We start from the raw sequence: 22594 nt of genomic DNA, 5'->3' as shown, positions 1-22594 counted from the left end.
CTGGATGTTTCAGAGGGAATGAACAGAAACGGGCAATTTCAAGTGATCCATTCCTGTAGTCCAGTCCCAGTTTCTGGCATTTGGAGGTTTAGGGACACCTGGAGCATGGGGTTGTGTCCCTGACCATCTTGGTTAATAGCCATTAATGGACCTATCCTCCATGAACTGATCTAATTCTTTTTTGAAGCCATTTATGCTTTTGGACTTCAAACATCCCCTGGCAACAAGGTCTACAGGCTGACTCTGTGTTGTGTGAAGAAGTACTTTCTTATATTTGTTTGTTTTTTAAAATCAATATTAATTTACATATACAAGAAATGTCTGAAAGGTTCTTGGTGCCAGATTTTTAAAGATATATAAGCACCTAAAGATGCAGATAGGTTCCTAGTGGGATTTTCAATCTGCATCTTTAGGCACCGAAATACCTTTTAAAAATTGGCCCTTGCTGAGTTTATCAGCTCAACTCCTTGAACAATCCTTTTCTCATGGAGCAGATACCTGAACACTCTGCCCTTTGAAACCAGAAATCATTAGCCAGTAATTTAGACAGTATGAAATTACTGTATCCTTTTAGAAAAATAAGTGAGAACATGTTTTCAGACTTGGCCAGTGAACAAGTTTCTGCTACAGCACAGATCTATTCCTTGGGTCATTATGGTTTTCCCTGACTATGTACAAGTTAGATATTACAGGGGAACCATTCATGAGCTGTCTTGTGGTGCCTTTGATATTGTTTAGGTTAAATATCTACAGAGGCAAGAGAACAAAGACAGATCTGAAGAACAATAAGTAGGGTTGTCAACAGTCCCTTATAACAAGGGCTGTCCCTTATTTTTTCATTTCTGTACAACAAGATCTGGAGTTGCTGAGTGCTGCAAAAAGCAGCAAGAAATACCCCTGGCAAATGTGGGTGAGTACTACTTATTAATTAATTATTATTATTATAATGATAATATCAGGAGTAGGAGTGGAGCGGGGGTGCTAAGGAAACAGTCCCTTATTTTTCAAATACAACATTGGCAACCCTAGCAATAAGTAAAGAGCCAGGGGATTTAACGCAGACTTACAAAGAAAACTGTGCTGATCTAAAATGGTTCTGCCGATTTAGAAAATTGAAGTTATGGGTGTGTGAGAAATCAGCCTGTGGTGTATAACTAACTCTTTAACCTATTAAGTTAAATTCATTTTTTAGTAGGTCAAAGGCCTAGCACTTCTTGAGCTCCTGATGAATGTACAGCTCACCACTCTTGTCTATCCACCACATAGCTCTTGCCCTCACCTTAAAATCTGAGGTGATTTAGCTAACCAACTGGTACAAGACTGGGAGTCAGGAAGGTCTGTGGCTCTGTTACGGAGTTGCAGTGTGACCAAGGGCAATCAACTTAATATCTTGTACAGCTTCCTTCCCTCCCACCTAAATCTAGAAAATGGGAATACCAATGTTTATCTAACTACTTATGTGTCGGACACAAGGCTGGTAGAATACCTAATGTCTCTACATCATATTTCAAAAATAAAAGCACAATGCATGTGCTAAGTAGAATTTACTATTAATTCTCATATTTCTTAGCTACTAGTTACTCCAAAAATCAAAAGTATAAACACAGTAAGATTTGGGATAAATCCCTTTATGATACTGAATGATCACAAATACACACTGCATTGTTTACTTAGCTCAGCTTCGAAGGATTCTCCAAAAACTTCTCAGCCCAGGTTAAAAAAAAATAAAATAAATCTATTAGCCCACCTTTAACTCTTAATGCTAACATGCACAGCCTCCGTGTCTCCATACACCCACACACACGTCTCAGCCACTCAACACACTCATCCTCAGTTCTCTCACTTGAGCACCATATTTATCACTTCTCTTCCTCCTACCCTTCCCAGACTCATTATTTCTCTTTGCTGACCCATAAAGTATCACTTCTCAGCATGGCAACTTCATTACAAAAGCAGTTGCTTCAGACCCTCCCCCAGTCAGGCCTCAGCACTCTTCCCTGCAGTTGGGCCTCAAGTTTTCCCCTGATGGCAGGTGACATATCTCTCCTTCTAGATATGTTTAAGCTTTGATCTCCCAATTCCTCCATGCTCCCAGACTGGGACATGGAGAATCTGGGTAACCACTACTTCTTCCATTTTGGCCCTCCACTTGTTTTCAGAGATACAGAGCCTTCTTGAACTCGCAGCATATGTCCATCTTAAGGCTGCATTTGATTTGGCTGACTAAGAGTATGTCTTCACTACCGGCCGGATCAGTGGGCAGTGATCGATCCAGTGGGGATTGATTTATCGCATCTAGTCTAGATGTGATAAATCAATCCCCAAGCGCTCTCCCGTCAACTCCTGTACTCCAGCGCTGCGAGAGGTGCAGGCAGAGTTGACGGGGAAGTGGCAGCAGTCGACTCACCGCAGTGGAGACATCACGGAAAGTTGAGCTAAGTACGTCAACTTCAGCTACATTATTCACATAGCTGAAGTTGCATAACTTAGATCGATCCCTGCCCCCCAGTGTAGACCAGGGCTTAGGCACTCTGTGCAAGGACTTAAAGGACGTAAGTGTCCCAACCACTCTGCTGGACTTGATCAGCAAGCTGCATAATGGAACCATTGCCCATGTATGTCTCGGGAATCAGACATCGGCACCTTTTAAAGCAGTATGTGGTGTCAGGCAGCACTGTGTCTTGGCCGCTGCACTCTTTAGTCCGGCAATGGATTTCATAACCTGACAGAATGCTGCATTAAGATCGTGGTATTATGCTTTCAGACCTTGACTATGCTGATTATGCTGTTCTTTTAGTACAGAGCCCCAACAGGTTTCATGAGCCGGTCAAGGTTGGCCTCCATGTTTCATGGAAAATGACAAAGCTGCAAAGCCTACAATTAGGTCCACCCATGACTCTAATCTCTTTGAATAATGAAACTGTTGAAGCAGTTTCCAGCTTTTATTATTTAGGTTCTATACTCACCAGTTCCTCCAACTCTCACATGGAGGTTCTTCACTGGATTGGCATTGCAGTATCTGCCATGGGTCATTTATAATGAATATGGAATTATCATCAACTCAGCAGGACAACCAAATTCAGGATCTATTTAAGCTGTAGCCTCTCCGTACTGCTGTACAGTTGTGAAATATGGACACAATGCCGCTCAGATTGGGCAAAGCTAGAGGCTTTCCACACAGAATGCCATCATCATATATTGGGCACAAAATGGATGACTTCATTCGTAATGCAGACGTTCATGGTCGCTCCGGCCTACAGACTGCTGGGGCCATTCTCCGCAGACAGCGTCTTATGCAATTTGGACACGTCGCCAGAATGCCGCAAGACATTTCTGCAAATGCCATTCTCCACGTGGCTTGTAACATTCAGGATAAAATTCCACCAACCGAGGGGTGCGGCCCAGAGGCAGACCCCCTATTATATGGGTGCATCAAATCTGTTCTGACTTTTAACTCTTGGCCCATCAAGCCCTTGCGGCTGCACAGAAACGGACCAAATGATCTCTACAGTGGACCATTTGGCTAATTGCTGAAGACGACTACTTCTTCAGAACCCTTCCCACAACACTCCACTGATTCTTTATAATCCTGTATTTATGAGCATCCAGTTAACCCCTTCCTTGCTTCACCATAGTAGCTGTTAATGTATCTTCCCCAGCTCCCCTCAACACCCCCAAAACAAATAAAGCAAACAAAGATCAAACCAAAACCTAAGTATTTTCACAGCAAGGCCAACAAAACAAATCTGGAGTTTTTAGGTCATCATTTGTAGATATTGGCTCTGCTACACCAAAGCACTCAAGAACATGCTTAGATTTAAGCACCTTGGTAGTCCAATTTATTTCAAAAGGCCTTTTCAGGTACTCAGAGTTAAGCATGTGCTTGAATGCTTGCTGGATTGCAACCATTATGAGCCAAATTATGGGTCACATTTTTCCCAAAAGAGAACTTCACCTCAATTTTCAAGACACCATAACTTTAAAATTCCATTTCTGTGGGTTTAAAAAAAAAACAAAAACAAACCCCACACAAAACTTCCCATACAGACTCCCTGGGATGAGGGCATGCAAAATTCAATTATTTTTCAAGGAATTTAGATGGGGGTAGGGAGTTAAAATCAGGTTCATACCAATAAGCTAGCTTCATCCTGAATTATAGATCAGCTAAGGCCACTACATAACTAGTTTCTATTTTGTTTTCTACCAAATCTGTATGTGTCTAGGAGTCTGCTGTCTTCTGAGGACAGCTGCCATTTTGTGAGGTACATCTGGGGAAGCATTTTAGAGGAGATGTAATGTGTTATCTCATGAAGACTTTACTTTTGTCATTTCTTGTTCGTTCTTTCCCTTCAACTAAAATAAAAATTTATTCTGACTGAACATATATAGCGACTGTTTATATATAGAGAACATAACACCACTGAAGTTAATGGTCATTGTACAGCTGTGTGAAAATGCAGAATTTTATCCAGATGCTCTGTGGTACAAGAGACTAGAACACATGATTGGTGTAGACGGAAAGCTTTGGGCTTCGGTAAAGAATGTTTTCTGCAATGCTGTAGGCTGAGGTAATTCAATATTCTATAACTAAACTTTATGTCTAGTGACACTTTCCATTTATTCAGGATCCATGTAATCATGCTTCTTTAGTTCTACCCATCCTCAATTCAATGTTTTTCTTTACTTGTGATGTACAATTTAAGTTTGGCTAATGTGAAGTTATCTAGGACAGTTGTTTGCTTTCACCCTCAGGAGGAGTTTAAAGTACTAATAGATAAACAGCTGGCCACTTGGTCTGTGGCACAGAGGAAGATGTACTCTCTCTCAAATAGAGACACAAGGGTACTGCTGAGGACTTCTATGTGCACAGGGAGTGCTTAACCATCTATGGCACCAACCACTGTTACAATTATGTTTTAAAGTTATAGTGTGTTCAAAAACTACATTTTCAGTTCTTTATTTATTTTAGGGGTAGGACTAGTTTTACCTAATTTTGAAACAAAGTACATATTACAACTGAATGGCTCACCAAAATAAATTTTACAGCTAATTTGGTTCTGAGACAAACTAATCTGAAGTAAGTAAACAATCTAGTTTTGGACCTAGTACAAACTCATGATCAACAGCCAAACAGGTATACCTAAATAAAATTGATATATATGGCACAGTAGAACATGGCAGAAACCGATTGCGCTTAAGGAAGTCACGTCAATATCCCTGATAGAAACAGGATTGTTTAATAATTAATTATTTTTTAAACTTAAACATCCAAAGGGAAAAGAAATTGTGCAGCAGTTTCACATATGGTTTTAAGCCTTTGAGTTCTGAGAGCTTGACTGGAGAATCTACATAAACACATCTGCTATAGGTACAGATGTACAAGTATTTTGTTTTGTTTTTTTGAAAAGGTGGCTTATTACCAATATCCACATCCCTATTACTTCAGTAGAAAACATTGCCAGGGCTGGCTTTGAGATCACTATCATGTTATATTACTTGTCTTGCTTTGCTCCTACTTCAGCAGGAAAGTGTAGCTTGATTCAGGAGACAGAGCCTGTGAATGGAATTCAGAACAATAGGGATTGACTTCCACCTCTGACTAACTTACTGTGTAACCTTGGGAAAGTCACTTTACAAAAGTTAAGTGTTTTAAGACCTTCAGATCAAAAGCATTCTTTAAGTGCTAATTATTATAAAATGAACCAGGGCTGATTTAATATCTTGCCACCCCTTGCCCTGCAGAAGAATTTGGAATTACCCATTTTGGTTCTGAAAAGTATTTTCCAGGTTAAAAACAATGAACAAGACCAAACTAGCAGATGTTTAAAAGAGAATAAAATCAGCATACATAGTTAACTAGTTATTCATCTAACACAGGGCAGAACACTTTGAGCCATGAAAAATAATTAGCTAAAGACATGCTTCTCACTATATAACTATGTTAAACGATATATTAAGATGCTATGACACTTTTATACTGAGCTGAAGAAATCATCATTGCTTAATAATAGAGCTGGTCAAAAAAATTCGGAAAGACAAGTTTTGTTGGAAAATACAGGAAAGTTTAAAATCTGATTTTTCATTCTAATTCAGGATGAAAGTATTCTGAAGTGTCAGATTTTGAGTTTTGACCAGTTGTATTTAATAGTATACAAGTGGTAACTTTGTAAACTACTGCTGACCATAAATACATTTAAAAGGATATTATCAAGGTTGACAAAATTTGGCCCGCCTAAATAAATAAATATAATACAAGGTATGTTATAAGTGTCTCTACAATATTGACACTACTAATATGAGAAGACCAATGCAGTTTTGGGCTGCTTACACAAAGGTATCACATCATAGACCAGGGAAGGGATAATCCTGTCTAGATAACACTGAGGGAACCACACTGTATGCATTTCATGTATAAATATAGCATTGATAATATCCCTTTCAATGTATTTATGGTCAGCAGTAGTTTACAAAGTTACTAATTATGTCCTGTCAATGCAGAAAATTCTGGAGACTTGAGTGGCAGACAAAAGTCAATAAAACTCAGCGAATAGAGAAGACCAACAAGAATGATCAATGAACTGGGCAGACTGACTTACAAAGAAAGACTTAAACAAAACATCTAAGGAAGCTAGGAAACCTGTCTACAAGTAACTGAAGATGGCAGGTCAGAGAAAAGAGTGATTGTTTAGGATGGTTTAAAGGGGATAAAAGAATAATGAGATGAAAGTAAGCTAAGAAAAAAGCAAATTCACTGGTGCAGGGGAAACATTTCCTAAACATGGAATGAATCTTCTTTGGCTCTGACTTTGCGCTACTGACTTCATTTAAAACTAGACTGGATGGAGCATTAAAGAATATGCTGTAGGAACTACCAAGGAATGGACCAGATGGCTTAATAATCTGTATCTCTCTCAGTTTTATTCTTAATATAAAAGAATGAAAACAGCTCTGAGGCTGCAGTAACTTGAACCCTGGCTTGCCTCAGAAGAGAAATACAGAGGCCTCATAAAGCCATATTTCCCTTACTGTCTACTCCCGTAGAGTGACGATGAGCCAGAATGGAGAATCAGGCCCTATCCAAAAAGGTTTCTTCAAATACACCTGCATGGCTGTAATTAAATAATTGGTTTGTAAGATGCACTGCAATGTATCACATCATAGACCAGGGAAGGGATAATCCCTTAGCAACAGCTAAGTATCAATGACGTTAAAACCTGTTGTTAGCCTCATTTTCACAGGTCTGGGCACTTGCAGTTCACATTGAAGCCAATGGCTGCTGTGCAGAGCATACAAATAAAAATCATGCAACAAAGGCATGATAATTATATTAACGTTTACATAGCCAGAAACTGCCAGAGTGTTATAACGAGATGAAGCATGTTCTACTGGTTATGGTACCAGAGTAGGACTTGAGAAACGTGGGTTCAGTTCTTGGCTACACCACAGACTTCCTATGCCAGTTTCAGTACATGAGTTTACATCCTACCCCTACCCACTTCAACATGAGAACTGCTGGCAAGTGGGAGGCTGAAGGGGGACTTTGCCTCCTTTGTAAAGTCCCAATTCCATGGCCCCTCCTCAGTATCAGCTACTAAGTACTTGTCTTTTTCTGCCACATACACCACCACAGCTAGTATCCAGAGGGTGGTATCTATGCATGCGTGCTCTGAACTCTGATCCTAGCACCAAGAGATGGGATCACAAGTGATGTGATTATGAACAAAGGCCACAATTAATTTGCTTCAGCATTGCGTTAAGTCTTTGAAAGTGGCTACACTGAAGTGCATTTAAATAGATACTATATCTGTTGAGAGAACTGATTTTTCTCTGCACAGAAAGCTAAGCCGTATTGCAGTTCAGTGTTGTTAAAAATAGATGCTATGCAGCAAAAGACAGGTTACAGAAGACCATTCACACATTTTATGGGCACCAGATCAAAGCAAACATTTTCAGTAGGTTCCACTTATGAATACCAACTAAATATATGTCTGCTTATTAACAATAAATGTGTTATAAAGGGCACTCTAAAGGCTGTAAATTGTAGTTGTAAATAATTTCTCCCAATATATTTCTTTTAAAACAAAAAGGATTTGGGGTTTTTTCTTTGTAGTAAACAAAAGAAGCTCACTTACCATTTGATGAACAAATCTGCAGCAATCAGGTGTTTAGCTTTACATACCAGGATACTAGAAAAGTTAAAAAAAAAAAATCTAGCTTCCCCATGTATAATAGAGAGACTTAAAAAAAACCAGCATAAATATAATTATAAGAGCACTTAAAAGGGAAACCTATTCCAATGCCTTATTCTGTAAACAGTCTCACTTTGGCAACTATTTATTTGCATTAAATATGATTGTCACATCAGGACTCTAGCGAAAGGGACAAGACAACTGATCTTACACAAACAGTAAAAGGCAAAAAGTGAGGGGGGGACTCTTAACTGAAATAAACTGAATCAGCAGTCTGCTTCTCACTGAGTTAATACTGTATGTCACTGAGAATGAGACATCAGCATCCTGACTGAAAGAGCAATTCAGTTCTGTGGGACAGATGACACACACATATTGATCTGATTAGGGTTACAGCGGAAAGCTCTTATTCAGCACAGCTCTCTCAGGAGACCGAGTTGATATAAAAAAAGATTGTCTGTACAACACAGAGCAGTCTAAAAACAAATCTCCAATTAGCCAACCTTCTGATAAGACCTCTAGGCTAGGATTCTTAAGCGATAACGTAACATACGCAATCTATCTACTACTCACACAAAGGTTAGATATTTTTCACTAACTTTCTTAGTTGGCAAGATTCCAAAAACAAAGCCTTTATTAAATGCCTGGGGATACATGTTAGAAATAACTCTGCTACATGGACAATAGGTAACACACTCTGACTTAGGGTATGTCTACACTACAGAATTATGTCGACCTAAATTACAGCGACGTACAGCCACCGCAGTAATTAAATGGCTTTTGCACATCCATGCTATGCTTGTGCTGGTGGTGTGCATCCTCACCCAGAAGCACTTGCACCAATTTAACTGTCAGTGTGGGGCATTGTGGGACAGCTTCTGAAAGGCAGCAACAGTCGATGTAAGCAACACATCTACACTGACACTGTGTTGACATAACTACATAGACATTGACACTACGCCACTAGCTGCCTTCCATCGACCTAACTCTGTAGTTTAGACCAGGCCTTACTGATGTCCACCAACAACATATTCAGCAACAACAAAACATTATCTAGCAGCCTTCAAATATCACAGTACTTAATGACCAGAGAGGAAGTATCATTATTCCCCATCTGTAATATGGGGATCTGAAGCACAAAGAGGTTGTGCAAGATCAAACTATAAGGTCCCAATCTTGCAATGGATTCAGCACCGTGCCCCCAGTGACTTCAGTGTGGGGCTCAGGAGTCTACGGATGCAGAATGTATTCCAGAATCAGTGCTTGCATCGGGGAAGTGCCAGGAATACCATGGGTCTCTTGACTCCCAGCTCTCTGTGCTCTCCAATGCATCCTGCTGCCACTTTAGGGAGAATTTGTTTTGATAAGATTATTACTCAATTAAAATTACAAGTATAAAAGCCTGTGTCTTTTGGGAAGGTGGGGGTTGTCTTGTTTTAAAGATAGATAATGAATGACGAACTATAGTAACCTTCCTCTTACCCAAGACTGCTGTTAAAGATATGTAACCCATAGTACTAGCATGTCCGCACACATTTGAAATGACGACAATTTCCCTAAAAGCATATAATTTGAATACACTAGCTGTAACTTTAAAAGGGATGAACTTAAAAAAACCCATCACCACCAATAAAATCCAGACTTTTAACCTAATATTGGTATAAGTTACTTCAGAGCACTATAAAAGGAAAAGAGAATTTTTTTCCAGTTTGTTTACTTTATGACTAATGGTTCCCCTGGATAATCTCTTCTCCGCGTGGGTCTTTCACACAGTCACAGGGAAAGTATTTAAAGAATAGAAAAATGTGATTATAAACCCACAAAAACTGGCTAAGGAAATGAGGGGCAGGAATAGTACCTGAAACTGTATTAACTTCTTCATAAGTTTTAAACAGAGTAGATCTCTTTGGTCTACGATAACCCTTAGAAAATACTTTTCCCTCTTCTTGTCTTACATTAAAGTAAACAGAAATGGAATTACGATTCTTTTTGTAGCATTTTTCTGTTTAACTGATTTGTTGAAAGATTCTCTCTACTTTAAGACCAGATATGTTGGTTGTTAAATAGTTCACTCAAGGGCCTGTGCTCCTCTCCAAGAGGCAGAAAGGAATAACATGGGGCTGAAGGTCTCTGAAAGCAACCCATGGGCTGATGGAGTAGCAGAGAGAAGGAATGTGACAGCTCCATGTAGCCCACAGCTACTCTCTCTGCACTCACCCCCATTTTTGGAGCTCCAGGAGCTTTGGGGTGAATGGTATCCTGCCAGCATGGAGAATAGGCAGAGCTGGGGAGCAGCTGCTTTGTGCAGCATGCATGTAGTTCTTTCAAATGCTAGTGGTATTACTGCTCTGCCATCTTTTCCCTACACTGCCTGATTGGCCAGGACTAGGCTCTAAGATACTATGGTAATAAGGGTCATGTAAATATCTGAGCACTTCACAATCTTGGATGCATTTATCCCCATATCACCCCTGTGAGTTAGGGAAGTGCTAATATCCTCATTTTACAGATGGGGAACTGAGGCACAGAGAGACTATGGGCTAAATTCACAAAAGGATTTAAGCACTTAACTACTAATTTAGGTGCATAAATCCAGAATCAGCCCCCACTAGGAGTCAGAAAACGCCCAATTCAGCTGCTGCTCAACCCTGTAGGCACCTAAACTTGCTCGGCAGTTTTTGCTGTAAAAAGTTCCCTGGGTGCCCATGTTTGTGAATGAAGCCCCATGTCAGATGTCCAGATGCCTAAGCTCCAGAGTGATTCACATATAGGGAAAAGATAGGCATTCCCATGCCTAACTCATCTGCAGGACCCAATCTGGTAGCGTAAGCTCAGAGCTCGCCTACCAGATCAGGCCCTTATAGGTGAGCTTACACAAAATACCAGGCAGGAGGAGGAACTGCCTCACGACTTTTAGCCCAGTGATTAGGGTACTCACATGGGATCTGAGACACCCCTGCTCAAATCCTCTCTCCTCCTGAAGGGGGAGAAGGGATTTGAACAGGGAGCAGCCACATCTCAGGTGAGTGCCTTAACCACTGGGCTCTGGGATATTCTGATGGGGGGCTACCAGCGTAAGTTCGAAAGCTTGTCTCTCTCATCAACAGAAGTTGGTCCAATAATAGATATTACCTCATTCACCTTGTCTCTCCCATATTCTCAGAGACCAGTCAAGGTGAAGTGGCCCATTATCACCACTCCAGGTATAGGACAAATTGGGGGGGGGCAGTGTTTGCAGAATGTTGTAATAATTTTTCTTTGATTCTTAATTGTTCATTTAGAAAGAAACATTCACTATAGAAGGTAGTAAATGATTTTGAAATCTCAGACTCATAAGTCTGGTGATTTTGTAATTGGATTTGTTTTATGACTACTAAAAGCCTATCTAGAGCATGGGGGATGTCAAGTACATCTCTCAGTAGAGTTCGGAGATGCAGGGATATGGAGAAATAGAAAAGCAACCTTGACAATGAAGCCTTCGATGGCAGTAGTACTGGTTTTGTGTTGTGTATATACTTTTTGATAGAAGTTATTCAGCTGTGTGTGTGGTGGCCTAATTCTTTTTGGCTTTACAAGTTAAATTTCTTTGCAAGATAAGGACGGTATCAGTTTGGCCTTTCCTACAAGCAGCATTTAGTCAAATTAAGTTATTCTCTTTGGTCTGAAAGGTGGATGTCATTTATCAATTCTCCATTGAGAGCATGCGAGTCAAAAACCTTGATTTTTGATACTGCACTGCATTGTGTTAGCTATTATAAGGGATTTATTCAGGGCCAGATTCTGCTGCTCTTACTGGGCTGAGTAGTATCTTCTCGCATAAGTAGTTCAACTGATTCCAGTGGAGGTGGGTAGAAAGAATCTAGTCCTGAATTAAAAGTAATCAGTAATGCAGAGATATTACTGAGCTTTGCTTTGAAATATCTTTCCATTTAAATAGTATTAATCTAATAATGAAGTTGCACTATCCTGATACTGGTTGAGGTAGCATTAACCCATCTGCCTTTAGATCCAAAATGGGAATTAACAGGTGTGGTGTGGTAACAGAAACGTTATATTCTTGCCTAGCCGTTCCCAGTTATTTTTTTCCAGGTTTACAGAGAGTTACTGTATTAGATTAAATTTACTGTAGCCTTGAGGGCTGAGAACAGAGGTGATTGTGGTGCTTTATGGGTATTTTGCAACCTTAAGAAAGGACTGCTACCTGGAAGTTATGCTTCCCCACATTAACAGACAAGATGGAGATTTTCTGATTTTTATAATAACGCAAATTTAGATTGCAGTCCAAGGATATTGGGTACTATGTGCCTCTCACACCAGCAAAAACTAGTTAAAATTCAGATCTCCATTATAATTACCTGTTTTGTATCCTTTTATTCTGAAGTGTCCCATGCTTAGTCTCATGCCAGCAGCTTATGTCTGTTTTATTGAAAGCTAATTGCTCAGTTTATTTTTGAATTATGGGAGACCATTTTTGCTTACCCTTAATTCAAAAGTGGTGGAACACAAGAACTTCCAAGAATGCAGCTGGTTAGCCTCTCAGACAAAACAAGTTAGTTAAGCATGAAAGATTAAAACCTGAAATAACTATATAAAGCTATCAAAAGAAGCCATTTCCAAGGATGGTCAATAGGCAACTGCCGTAACTTTAGCACCATCCAATGAAACTTTTCCTTCTCTATAACATTGTAAAGACTGCAGAGATAATTACAAACTTTCCTTGTCTGGCCTGAAAGGCGCAGCCTGCTGCTGGCATAGCTTACATAAGAGAGATTATTAGTAAATGTCTCATTGAACAAAGTACTACCCAAAAAAAAAAAAAAAGCCTTAGTCAACAATAGGAAAAGCGTTGCAGGTTTTGATCCCACACAGAAAGCTAATGTTGTGCCAATACTAAAAGAAATAAATGGGATGAGCTAGATAATTATAGACCTGACAGCCTGACATCAGTCCCAAGATGATGCAGAGGCTTTGTGAATCCCAGTGATTTTTCTAGCGGTTAGGCATGGCAACACTCAGCATCACCACACCTAAATTCCTTTGTGAATTTAGCCCAAAGTCACATAGGAAGTCTGTGGTAGAGTGGGTAACCTGGAACTCCCAAGTCCCAGGCTAATGCCCTAACCACTAGAACATCCTCCCACACCAGCTTCTGAGGCAGAGTGGCTGAGCAGAAGTGAGGAGGTGCATAGATGCAAAGGCAGTCCTTCTCCATGGATGCCCCGAGCTCTAAAGGGATGGAGCTTGCTTTTCTTGCAGATCCTCTAGCTCTGTAGGGTTTGACGATTTCACACCCTGTCTCCTATGCAAGTCCACTAATCTCAGTCCCTGTGGAAAGCAAAGGGCAGAAACTCTGAGGTGGATCCTTGCAGTTTTCCAAAGTCCTCTTTCCACCTCTGACATGTAACACCAATGCGGGTGTATTGATTTGGTTACTGAAATACTTCTAAATAAGGAAGAAAAATTCAGTCTGTCAGAATTGTGTTTATCTGTCAAGTTCATTCAAACATATCAGAATGAGATTTTCAAGTTAATAATGAGCTAGGAAGATTAGTGCCACAATGATTGTCTGTGTCCTAACTGGTTTCTCCTTTGGCAAATACTGTAGACCATCTATTTTATTTCTTTCTTTAGTATAAATGTACACAGCTGATGGAGCTGATTCTAGAGTTTGTCAAAACTCTGAATTTCTGATTTCTGGGAAATTATGACATTTTGAAATTTGTTTTTGGTCCAAATGATATTTAAAATAAAAATAGAATATTTCAGCTGATGTCAGTTTCAGTAGTAGCATAAAATAAATGTAAAAAAAATGAAAAGATTTTTAAAATTTCAAAACAAAATGTTGGAAATCCCCGATATGAAGTGTTTCCAAGATGAAATATCTTTCATTTTGAAGAAAAAAAAATTCAACTGATGTTATTCAAAATTGCCACTTCAAAATGTTTCTAATTTCAACAAAAGTGGAATTTTGTTCAAAAAAACATTTTGATGAAAAGTTTCTGGCCAGGTCTAGCTGAAACTTATGTGATAACCTGAAGAGCAAGGTGATAAAAAGATATATCCCTTGACAATAGGACAAGAAGTAATGGGCTTAATTTGCAGCAAGAAAGATTTAGGTTAGATATTAGGCAAAACTTTCTAACTCTAAGGATAGTTAAGCTCGGGAATAGGCTTCCAGGGGAGACTGTGGAATCTCCATCGTTGGTGGTTTTTAAGAACAGGTTGAACAAACACCCGTCGGGGATGGTCTAGGTTTACTTGGCCTCAGGACAGGAGGCTGATGACCTTTCAAGGTCCCATCCAGCCCTACATTTCTACGAATCTTTATCATGCATTTCTGATTGCCTCCACTGCTCTCTGCCTGGTAATCGTTTCCTCAGGACTCACTCCATGCTAACCCTCCTGAGCAGCTTCCAAGAAACAACTCTGTTTTTGTGTGTGTGTGGAGGGGGGGGTTGGCGGGGTTAAGAACAACCTGCCATAGAAACAGTTCCTCCTTAGCTCCCACTACACCTAGGGGGGAAAAAAAGAAAGATGCTTCCACTTGAGACATATGACAAGCAAGATTCATTCCTGTACCAGTGGCAGGTTTTCTGTACTGTACGTTAAAATATCACTACTTCTAAGTTTTAATTTGCAGCCCTGCAGAGAGTTAAAAAATGGAGTTTTATTTCACTGGGAAAGGGAAGATGTCCAGCTTCCCAGTACAATCCAAAATTCTAGCCTTAAGAGGGCCTGGTGTCTGATTTTAAAGTCATGACATTTTTAGGTCTAGAAGAATAATTTTAGGTCATTTCTGGAGGTTTTTATAGCTCTCTATCAGCCCTGAACAGTTGGTTTAATGGTAACTAAGGCTCCACTCCTACAATGAGCTCTGCATAGATAGATATCTCCACCCATAGGGAGTTCAAAGGACTGGGGGAGAAGACTGTAGAGCAAGTGGGATAGATATAGATAGATTTTAAATTATTTAGATTTCTACCATAATAGAATACCTGATAGTGTGGTATACTATAAAGGTTTACCAGCAATCATAACTACAAAGTGGTTTCACTTTTATACTACCACACCACACCATTGTGCGCGTGTATATATAATGGTGATACACACTATAAATTACAGAATCACGAAAGCTTTCAGAGGAGCAGCCGTGTTAGTCTGTATTCACAAAAAGAAAAGGAGTACTTGTGGCACCTTAGAGACTTAAGGTGCCACAAGTACTCCTTTTCTTTTTGAAAATCATGAAAGAATCATGTTTTGGAATTCATGAACACTATATTGAACTTTCTGAATTTTTATCTTGCTGTTAAAACAACATTTTCTTCAGTACATTTATTATTTTCCTGCATGGTCTTCTTACTCCACTGGAGCTCAGTAATGTTTGGAAACATTACATGCATAACCTTAAAATGTGACATACTGAACAGGGAGATTTACGGAATCCTCTTGCCTTCACTTGTATCATCAGAACATTTGCTCCTTGAGCAGGCAGAAACAGACAGCCCAGAAAAAATGGTTGTGACATCTTCTGTTGCACAGGTGCGTGCTGATAAATCAAGGACAGCCAAGTAGCATGCTGACAGCCAATAGTAAGAATGATGTAATTATACAGATCAGTATTTCAGGAGCCAACACACTGGCAACTAAGGCATGGCCTACTTAGCAGGGACATTTTATTGCTCAAATAAAAGCAATGCTGGTCTGTTTTAATCAGGGATTAAAATATGAAGCATCACTGAAGTTTTTACGTAGTATAATCCTTGTTCTAAAACTTCTATATTGACCAATTTAGAGACTTGTCTCTGCGACTGATTTTTGTTAAATGCAAAAAAGTTTATAGAATTGCTTTTAAAAGTGTTTTTAGTTACTTATCTTTCCCCCCTAGAATGGTTAGGGGGCTGGAGCGGGGGGGGGGGGGGGGGGGGGGGCGGGCAGGGAGAGCAAGAAGAGTTCAAAGCCTGCTCTTATTTAGGTAACCGAACACAGTGGAATTCCCTATTTTAAAATTTGTTGTTTTCAAAAAAACCTATATCAGATCAATGAAAGTCTCATTTAAAGCATGAGCGCTAGTGCTACATCATCAGAGAAATGAGTAATCCTGAACACAAAAGGTTTTAGACTGGGTAGGCCATTTCCAGTCAACTGGATCCTGTTCACTCACCTACCTAAGCATTAAGCTGAAATTAAAAATGATCCTTCTAGCTCTGAAGTTCTCCCACTGATACCAAGCACCCCATCTGGGGAAAATGGCTGTATATTATTGCAACCATGGTACTCTACTCACTTAGTTCTTCTCTCAAATGACTCTGGTGTTTCCTTTCTTTCTGCAATATCAAACAGACTAAACTCCTTGGGGCAGGAACCATGTGCCAACTTCTCTCATTTACATGGTGTAAGCTAGAGTAACTACACCGAAGTAGTTATCCATTTAAACCAGTGTAAATGAATGGAGCTGGTCCTCATGTCTCTTTTTTGTCTCAAGTGCCCCACACATCTGTGATGCTATAATAATGTCCCTGGAACGAGGCAACACATTCCAATGACATATAAATGACTACAATATTAAGAAGCACTAGCACCAAAATTGGACTGTTAGTTAAATGATTCATGTTGATGTGGGCTTATGGCTGCCATCAGTCTAAGAATTTTACTTGCAGACTATAGGCACTGTTTTTATTGCAACATCCCACTAGTGGAGCTCACTACTGAGCAATTGTGAGGCAGAGATCTCAGAGACTGAAATAGCACTAGGCAGATCTATGAGGACATCTGCAGTTAAACCAGTTCAGACACAATTACAAGGGCTTTGAGTCTGCGCACTTCAGGGCAGGAGCTAATCAGCAGGTGGTGGTACAGTACTGCGCAATTAGGTGTATCATGTTTGTTTTGCATCTTGTGAACTATTCAGCATTAGGTACGGTTAGAGACACGATACCAGAACAGATCGTTCATTGGTCTGCTTCAGTCACTTTAATCTCCAAGCTATCTAATGTAAACACTGAATAAATATTCCCTTTAGAGAGCAATTATACTCTGAAAAGTGACTAGTTCAAAAGCCACCTTCCTACTTAGCAGGTCTAGTTCCAGTGTGTATTCATAGTCGTACCTGCTGATTTTTACCATGCAGTGGTGGGGGGGGGGGAGAGGGAGAGCTTACATACTTTTTACTAATCATCACTATAGAGCCTACACTTCTATTCAAAAAAAGAAAAGGAGTACTCGTGGCACCTTAGAGACTAACAAATTTATTTGAGCATAAGCTTTCGTGAGCTACAGCTCACTTCATCGGATGCATACAGACTAACAAGACTTCTATTCAAGTGACCTTGTCTCTATAGTGGCTTGTACATCAGCAGTTGGGTTCAATTGTAGAACCGTGCCCACCTGTGCAACCCTAGTGAATCAATCTGGAAAAACCTGCATCTGGTTAGCTTTTTTCTTCTCACCCAAATGCATGAAGAAAAGACAATCCACAGAATCAGATAAGAGGGTTGCATAGCTAATCACAAGCAGATCTGGCCTATATAGTTTTTATTGCTGGTGATAATGCCTAAGCCAGAGGAAAAAATACTCAGGTTAGCTTCCTGTTGCCATGTTGAGTTTGCAGACCAGGCAGTTGGAAAAACGAGCAGACCTTTGTAAGCTCAGCACATTGGATTTAGAAATCACTACGACACACAAAAAACTGAACCCTACACTGTCATTTTCACTAAGGCTGTGTCTTCAAGGACATTAAAATGTGTGTGTTTTGACAGCAAGAAAACTAAACACACAAACAGTTAGCTCACTATAAAATCCCAAGTGGAGACAAGATACTTCTAGTGTTTATTGGGAGGTTCCTAGGCAAGATCAGCACTATACACCTCCCTTGCCCCCCACCCCTTGATCTTGGCTAGTTTACTTCCCTGTAAAACTAAAGTGGCTCCATTATGTTTTTACAGCAGCATTACGAATGTGTGTTAGTTATCTCATGTTGTAAACATCTTTTTGTTAGCAAAGACACAATCCAAATCTCTTTTCAAAGTAAAGCCGCTCTTTAAAGCTGTTCACACAAATTGTACAGTCTAGCAACAGTAACAGAATTAGGTCTGCTCAAAAAAAAACAGATAGCAACTGCACAGATATAGTAACAAGATGATTTTCATGACACATGGAAGACTCTTTCTATCTAGTTAAACACAACCTGTGTTTGGAGTTAGCTAGTTATTATAAAACATGCTTAAATGCACTAATAAAAGGAACCCCCAAAAAGATGCAAAATTAGCATCCCCAAAAATTTCACATCCCTTCCCCAAATGAACCAAGTTTTGTATACTTGTGGAACTTCCACTGTACATAAGGGAGAGGGCCACAAGTATCCCCTCATTTCCTAGGAACATGTGAAAAATACATGCTTACCCCTTCCAATGGACCTGTGGCACACTGCATTATTTGGACACAATTCACACAGCTGGGATTAGAGCTACCCCAGTGCAAATAAATAGGAACAAACAACGTGCCACACATGGTATGGCTGAAGACCAACGGCTGTTACCCTTCTTCCCCACACAATGAAGCTCACCCATCTATCAAATGCACAAACCTTTCCACCACCCCATCTGTGAGATTAAGGGTTGAATCATCTCCCAGATGCGATGACCCGCTTGATACCCACCTCCACCAGACATCCACCTGCCTTAACACATTGCACCCTATAAACCAGACATCCATTTCAACCTATCTCCCAGATGTTTCAATCATGAAAATACATCCACCCATCTCACCTTCCTGCTGCATCAACCCACAAACACAACCCCTGTCTGCCTCCAGTTATGTTCCTGGGGACACGTCATCCAACAGTCAAACCTACTGATCTCCCAACCAGCCAATATGCACACCTCACCTCCCAAAGGATGCACTGGTCAAGGGATTGAAGAAGCAAGAAATGAAAAGCTGCCATGTATTGACAAGCCCCAACTCTCCACTTTTTGCACTAGTTTGACAGTGATGACTTTGTATTCAACACAGTTACTCCTGATCTACAACAGTGTCAGGGGAGAATCTGGCCTACCATTCGCAGTACTGTTTAAAAAGATGATAAAAAATTCCATATTAGGCCATTCTTCTTAAATTAAAATGATAAGGCCTTCTCCTCAGCCTCTGTACACTGGCATAAACTCCTCTGGAATCAATGGACCTATGACAGATTATAACAGCAGAGGATCTAGCCTGCAAACTGTTGTCAGAGTGATAAATTCTCATGCTTAATAAAAACCTTCCCCATTTTCAGTAAAGGAAGGCGAGTCTTAATTTTATTGTCTCCTGAAGAAAGCCAGGAACTAATTTTTAAATAATACAGTTCTCATTTATGCTAAAACCCCTCATAGTGACAGTGTAAATGGGCCTCAAAGTGGGGGTAAATGTATCTTGCCCTACCGGGGCAGTGTAAAGGAGTCTTACTGTAAATGAGAGCCTCAGGCAGTAGCTCCAGTGCTCTCAGTTGGGGTGCTGACTATTCCTTTCTCAGAATCATATGTTAGCATCATAAAAAAAAAAAAATCACTGAACAGCAGCAAAACAGGGCATCTCTAGGTTCTGATAATCTCACCAACTGCTCTGCCTTCAAAGTTGTGCTTCACCAGTGTGTCCATTCATCATTCTGCATAAGAATTCTTGAAATGTTTGTGAAGGGAAGACTTTTAGTGGAAAATGAATTAAAATTCAATGGTCACCATTAAACTGTGAACACTTGCCAGGTTAGTACAGTTATCTCCCGTAATAAGATGTTGTGCACACTGGCAAATGCTGACTTCACAATGGTCAACACTAACTTAACGTAACCAGTCTGGACCACAAAGCTACTTACTCCACAGTACTGATCATCATTAAATATCTGGGGTGGCAGCGGATTGCCCTGTGCAGGCTGTCTTTCCTCAGGAATATTTTTATACATCCATTGTCTTTGTTCCTCCGACATTGTGATATCCACCTCTTCAAAATCTATCCTGTTGGCTTCCAGAAATCGTATCACATCTTGCTGTCTCTTCTTTATCTGAGAGAGAGAGAGAGAGAGAGAGAGAGAGAGAGAGAGAGGAAAACAATACATCACAGCTAGCCCATCATTACTAAAGATATGTTTACAAGCCTGAATATGCTTGTCTATTTTTTACTCAAAGGTCAAAAGGTTCAATAAGAAAGTCAAATATTTCTAAGTTAAACATATGTGACTTAACACTGCAGTTTCTTTATTTACAAGTTACGAAAGTCTACAAAGTCCTGCCTCATTTTCTAGGCGGTTGGCTGTTTGTTTTTTGGGGGGGGTAGTTTTTGTTTTTAAAAGATGCCTGTGATAGAGGAACACCCTGACTGGTACTCCAAATAAGTCAAAGATAAAAGAGTAGCTGGTTTTCAGATTCACCATACACTACTGGCCACATTTTAAAGGTATTTAGGCACCTAAAGACGCAGATAGGCACCTAGTGAGATTTTCCAAAGTGTCTACATACCTTTTAAAATGTGGCTGTGGGTTTCCTGAATAACAGTTTATTCATTTCTTAGGTTCATACAGAACACGCGCACATGCTTTGAGATGGAGATGTTCTTGTCTCATACCAGCTTTGTCTTAACTGAAAAAAAAGGGGGGAGGTGCACTGTGGGGGGCTTGTTTTGGGGGGGGGGTTAAATAGAGATTATCTTCTTGACAAAGTCCTAGCAGAAACAGCACACAGGTAGCTTTTACCCTGATGCAGCTAGTCAAAGTCAACTCTATATGACTGCACCCGCCCCCCCCCGCAGTGTTTACCTTGACTAGTTACATTGGGGTTAAAAAACTGCCTGTGCCCTGTCTTCACTAGCACTTTGTATAAAAGGGATAACTATGTAAAAACACACCTTTTTTTGCAGTGAAGACATAGCCACAGAGTCTTCGAGATTGAGGTAAAGCCTCTGGGTTACTAATTCAGCCAGGATCTGTTCTGCATTACAACCAGCTTCACGCTCTATTTCCAGCACGTCCAAGATCCTTCTACTAAGGCACATTCCACCTAAAAGGGGCTACACACTGTATTCACTATACAGTCAGACTACTCAAAACATGTTTCCCAGCCATACTGTTTGGAGATAAAAACTTATATTTAAGAATTTTACAGTATAAAAATACTGTGGCGCAAGATCCATCCACTTGCTGGTTGGTTTAAACTATGGGTGGATGGATGTTACCTTTGGGTACCATAGGACCCAGACAGTATTTAAAAACTATCAGTTTTTCAAGTGCATGTACGAGCTGTATTTGTCACACCACTCTTCATATTGGAGCCATTTGATACATCAGATAACAAAAATAATAATCTTCAGTGAAATTTATTACAGATTACAGTAAAAATTCATATTGTGCCTTTCAGGTGACTTTCAGTGGTGAAATAATTACGTCCTCCTTGAAACAAAGACCATGGATATCTCCAAGAGGCTTTGGTCCAATTTCTGCAAAACAACGTATTTCTAAAATGTCTGAACATTTATGTGCTCTGCTGCAGAAGGAAACCGATTGGCTCCTAAATATGTATTCCTTGTAACGTAACAACCAGTTATTCAATACATTTGTGTTTCTTTCAGTGGTTGGTTCCTTCTTTTACGTATGCCATACTGATTTTTCAAACAATGCACATTATGAAAGAGCAATCACTCTCATACAAAACTTTTCTTCTAAAACTGTATGCAGAAAATACAAGATTACCAGTAGTAGCTCAGTTACCATCATTATCACCATTTTTCTGCTAATCAAAGCACAATGCTGAAAGTAAAATGACTTCTTGTACTACGACATTAAACTCATAAAGGAATCATACTGTAGAAGTGAGAGAAACAGTTCTTATCCTCAGTAACTTACAATAGAAGATGAGAGACAACTTCAATCTGAAATGGAGATTGAGATTTTCTTAAAACTGGCCATTTTATTAAATATTTGTTCAAGTAAATATGTGAGGCTAAGATGATATTGCAGGAGGAAATTCCTTGGAAATTCTGCATGTGTAATGAAAGATTTTTAAAAATAAAAATGCCTTTCCATTTCACAATGTTCATTCTGCCTGCCAATTTCCACTAGTCTTAGACACTGGCGACACACACTACTGACAATTGCAACGTAGATTTAATCAGATCCTCAACTGTTGTACTGATCACACAAAGTGAAAATTCTTGGATTTCCTTTACCTTTTATATAGCATGATCCTAATCTGCCTTTAACATAGTAAAGAAAGTCATCACAATTTAATATGGTATTAATCTTTAGAGCTCAGTGCTTATAGTGACTCCTATATTATCTACATGCTGATAATTTAGAACATATGTACTTTGTCTCTGGTTTTATTGTTAATCCATACTGCAAGTCACAAAAATAAAACTGAAAAAAACAGAAATCCCCATCTACA

General features: G+C 39.7%; 1 protein-coding gene across 1 annotated transcript in view; it reads right to left on the bottom strand.

Annotated features, from left to right (window-relative positions):
* SH3BGRL2 (SH3 domain binding glutamate rich protein like 2) overlaps nt 1–22594 on the bottom strand; it is a 53753-nt gene that overhangs the window by 9393 nt on the left and 21766 nt on the right. The window contains exon 2 of the mRNA XM_037894367.2: nt 20035–20220. Coding sequence (XP_037750295.1) covers nt 20035–20220 — 186 coding nt within the window. The remainder of the gene's footprint in view (nt 1–20034; nt 20221–22594) is intronic.

The sequence above is a fragment of the Chelonia mydas genome, chromosome 3 (genome assembly GCF_015237465.2).
Source record: "Chelonia mydas isolate rCheMyd1 chromosome 3, rCheMyd1.pri.v2, whole genome shotgun sequence".
NCBI classification, from domain to species: domain Eukaryota; kingdom Metazoa; phylum Chordata; order Testudines; family Cheloniidae; genus Chelonia; species Chelonia mydas.
This window is presented reverse-complemented; position numbering and strand designations above follow the sequence as displayed.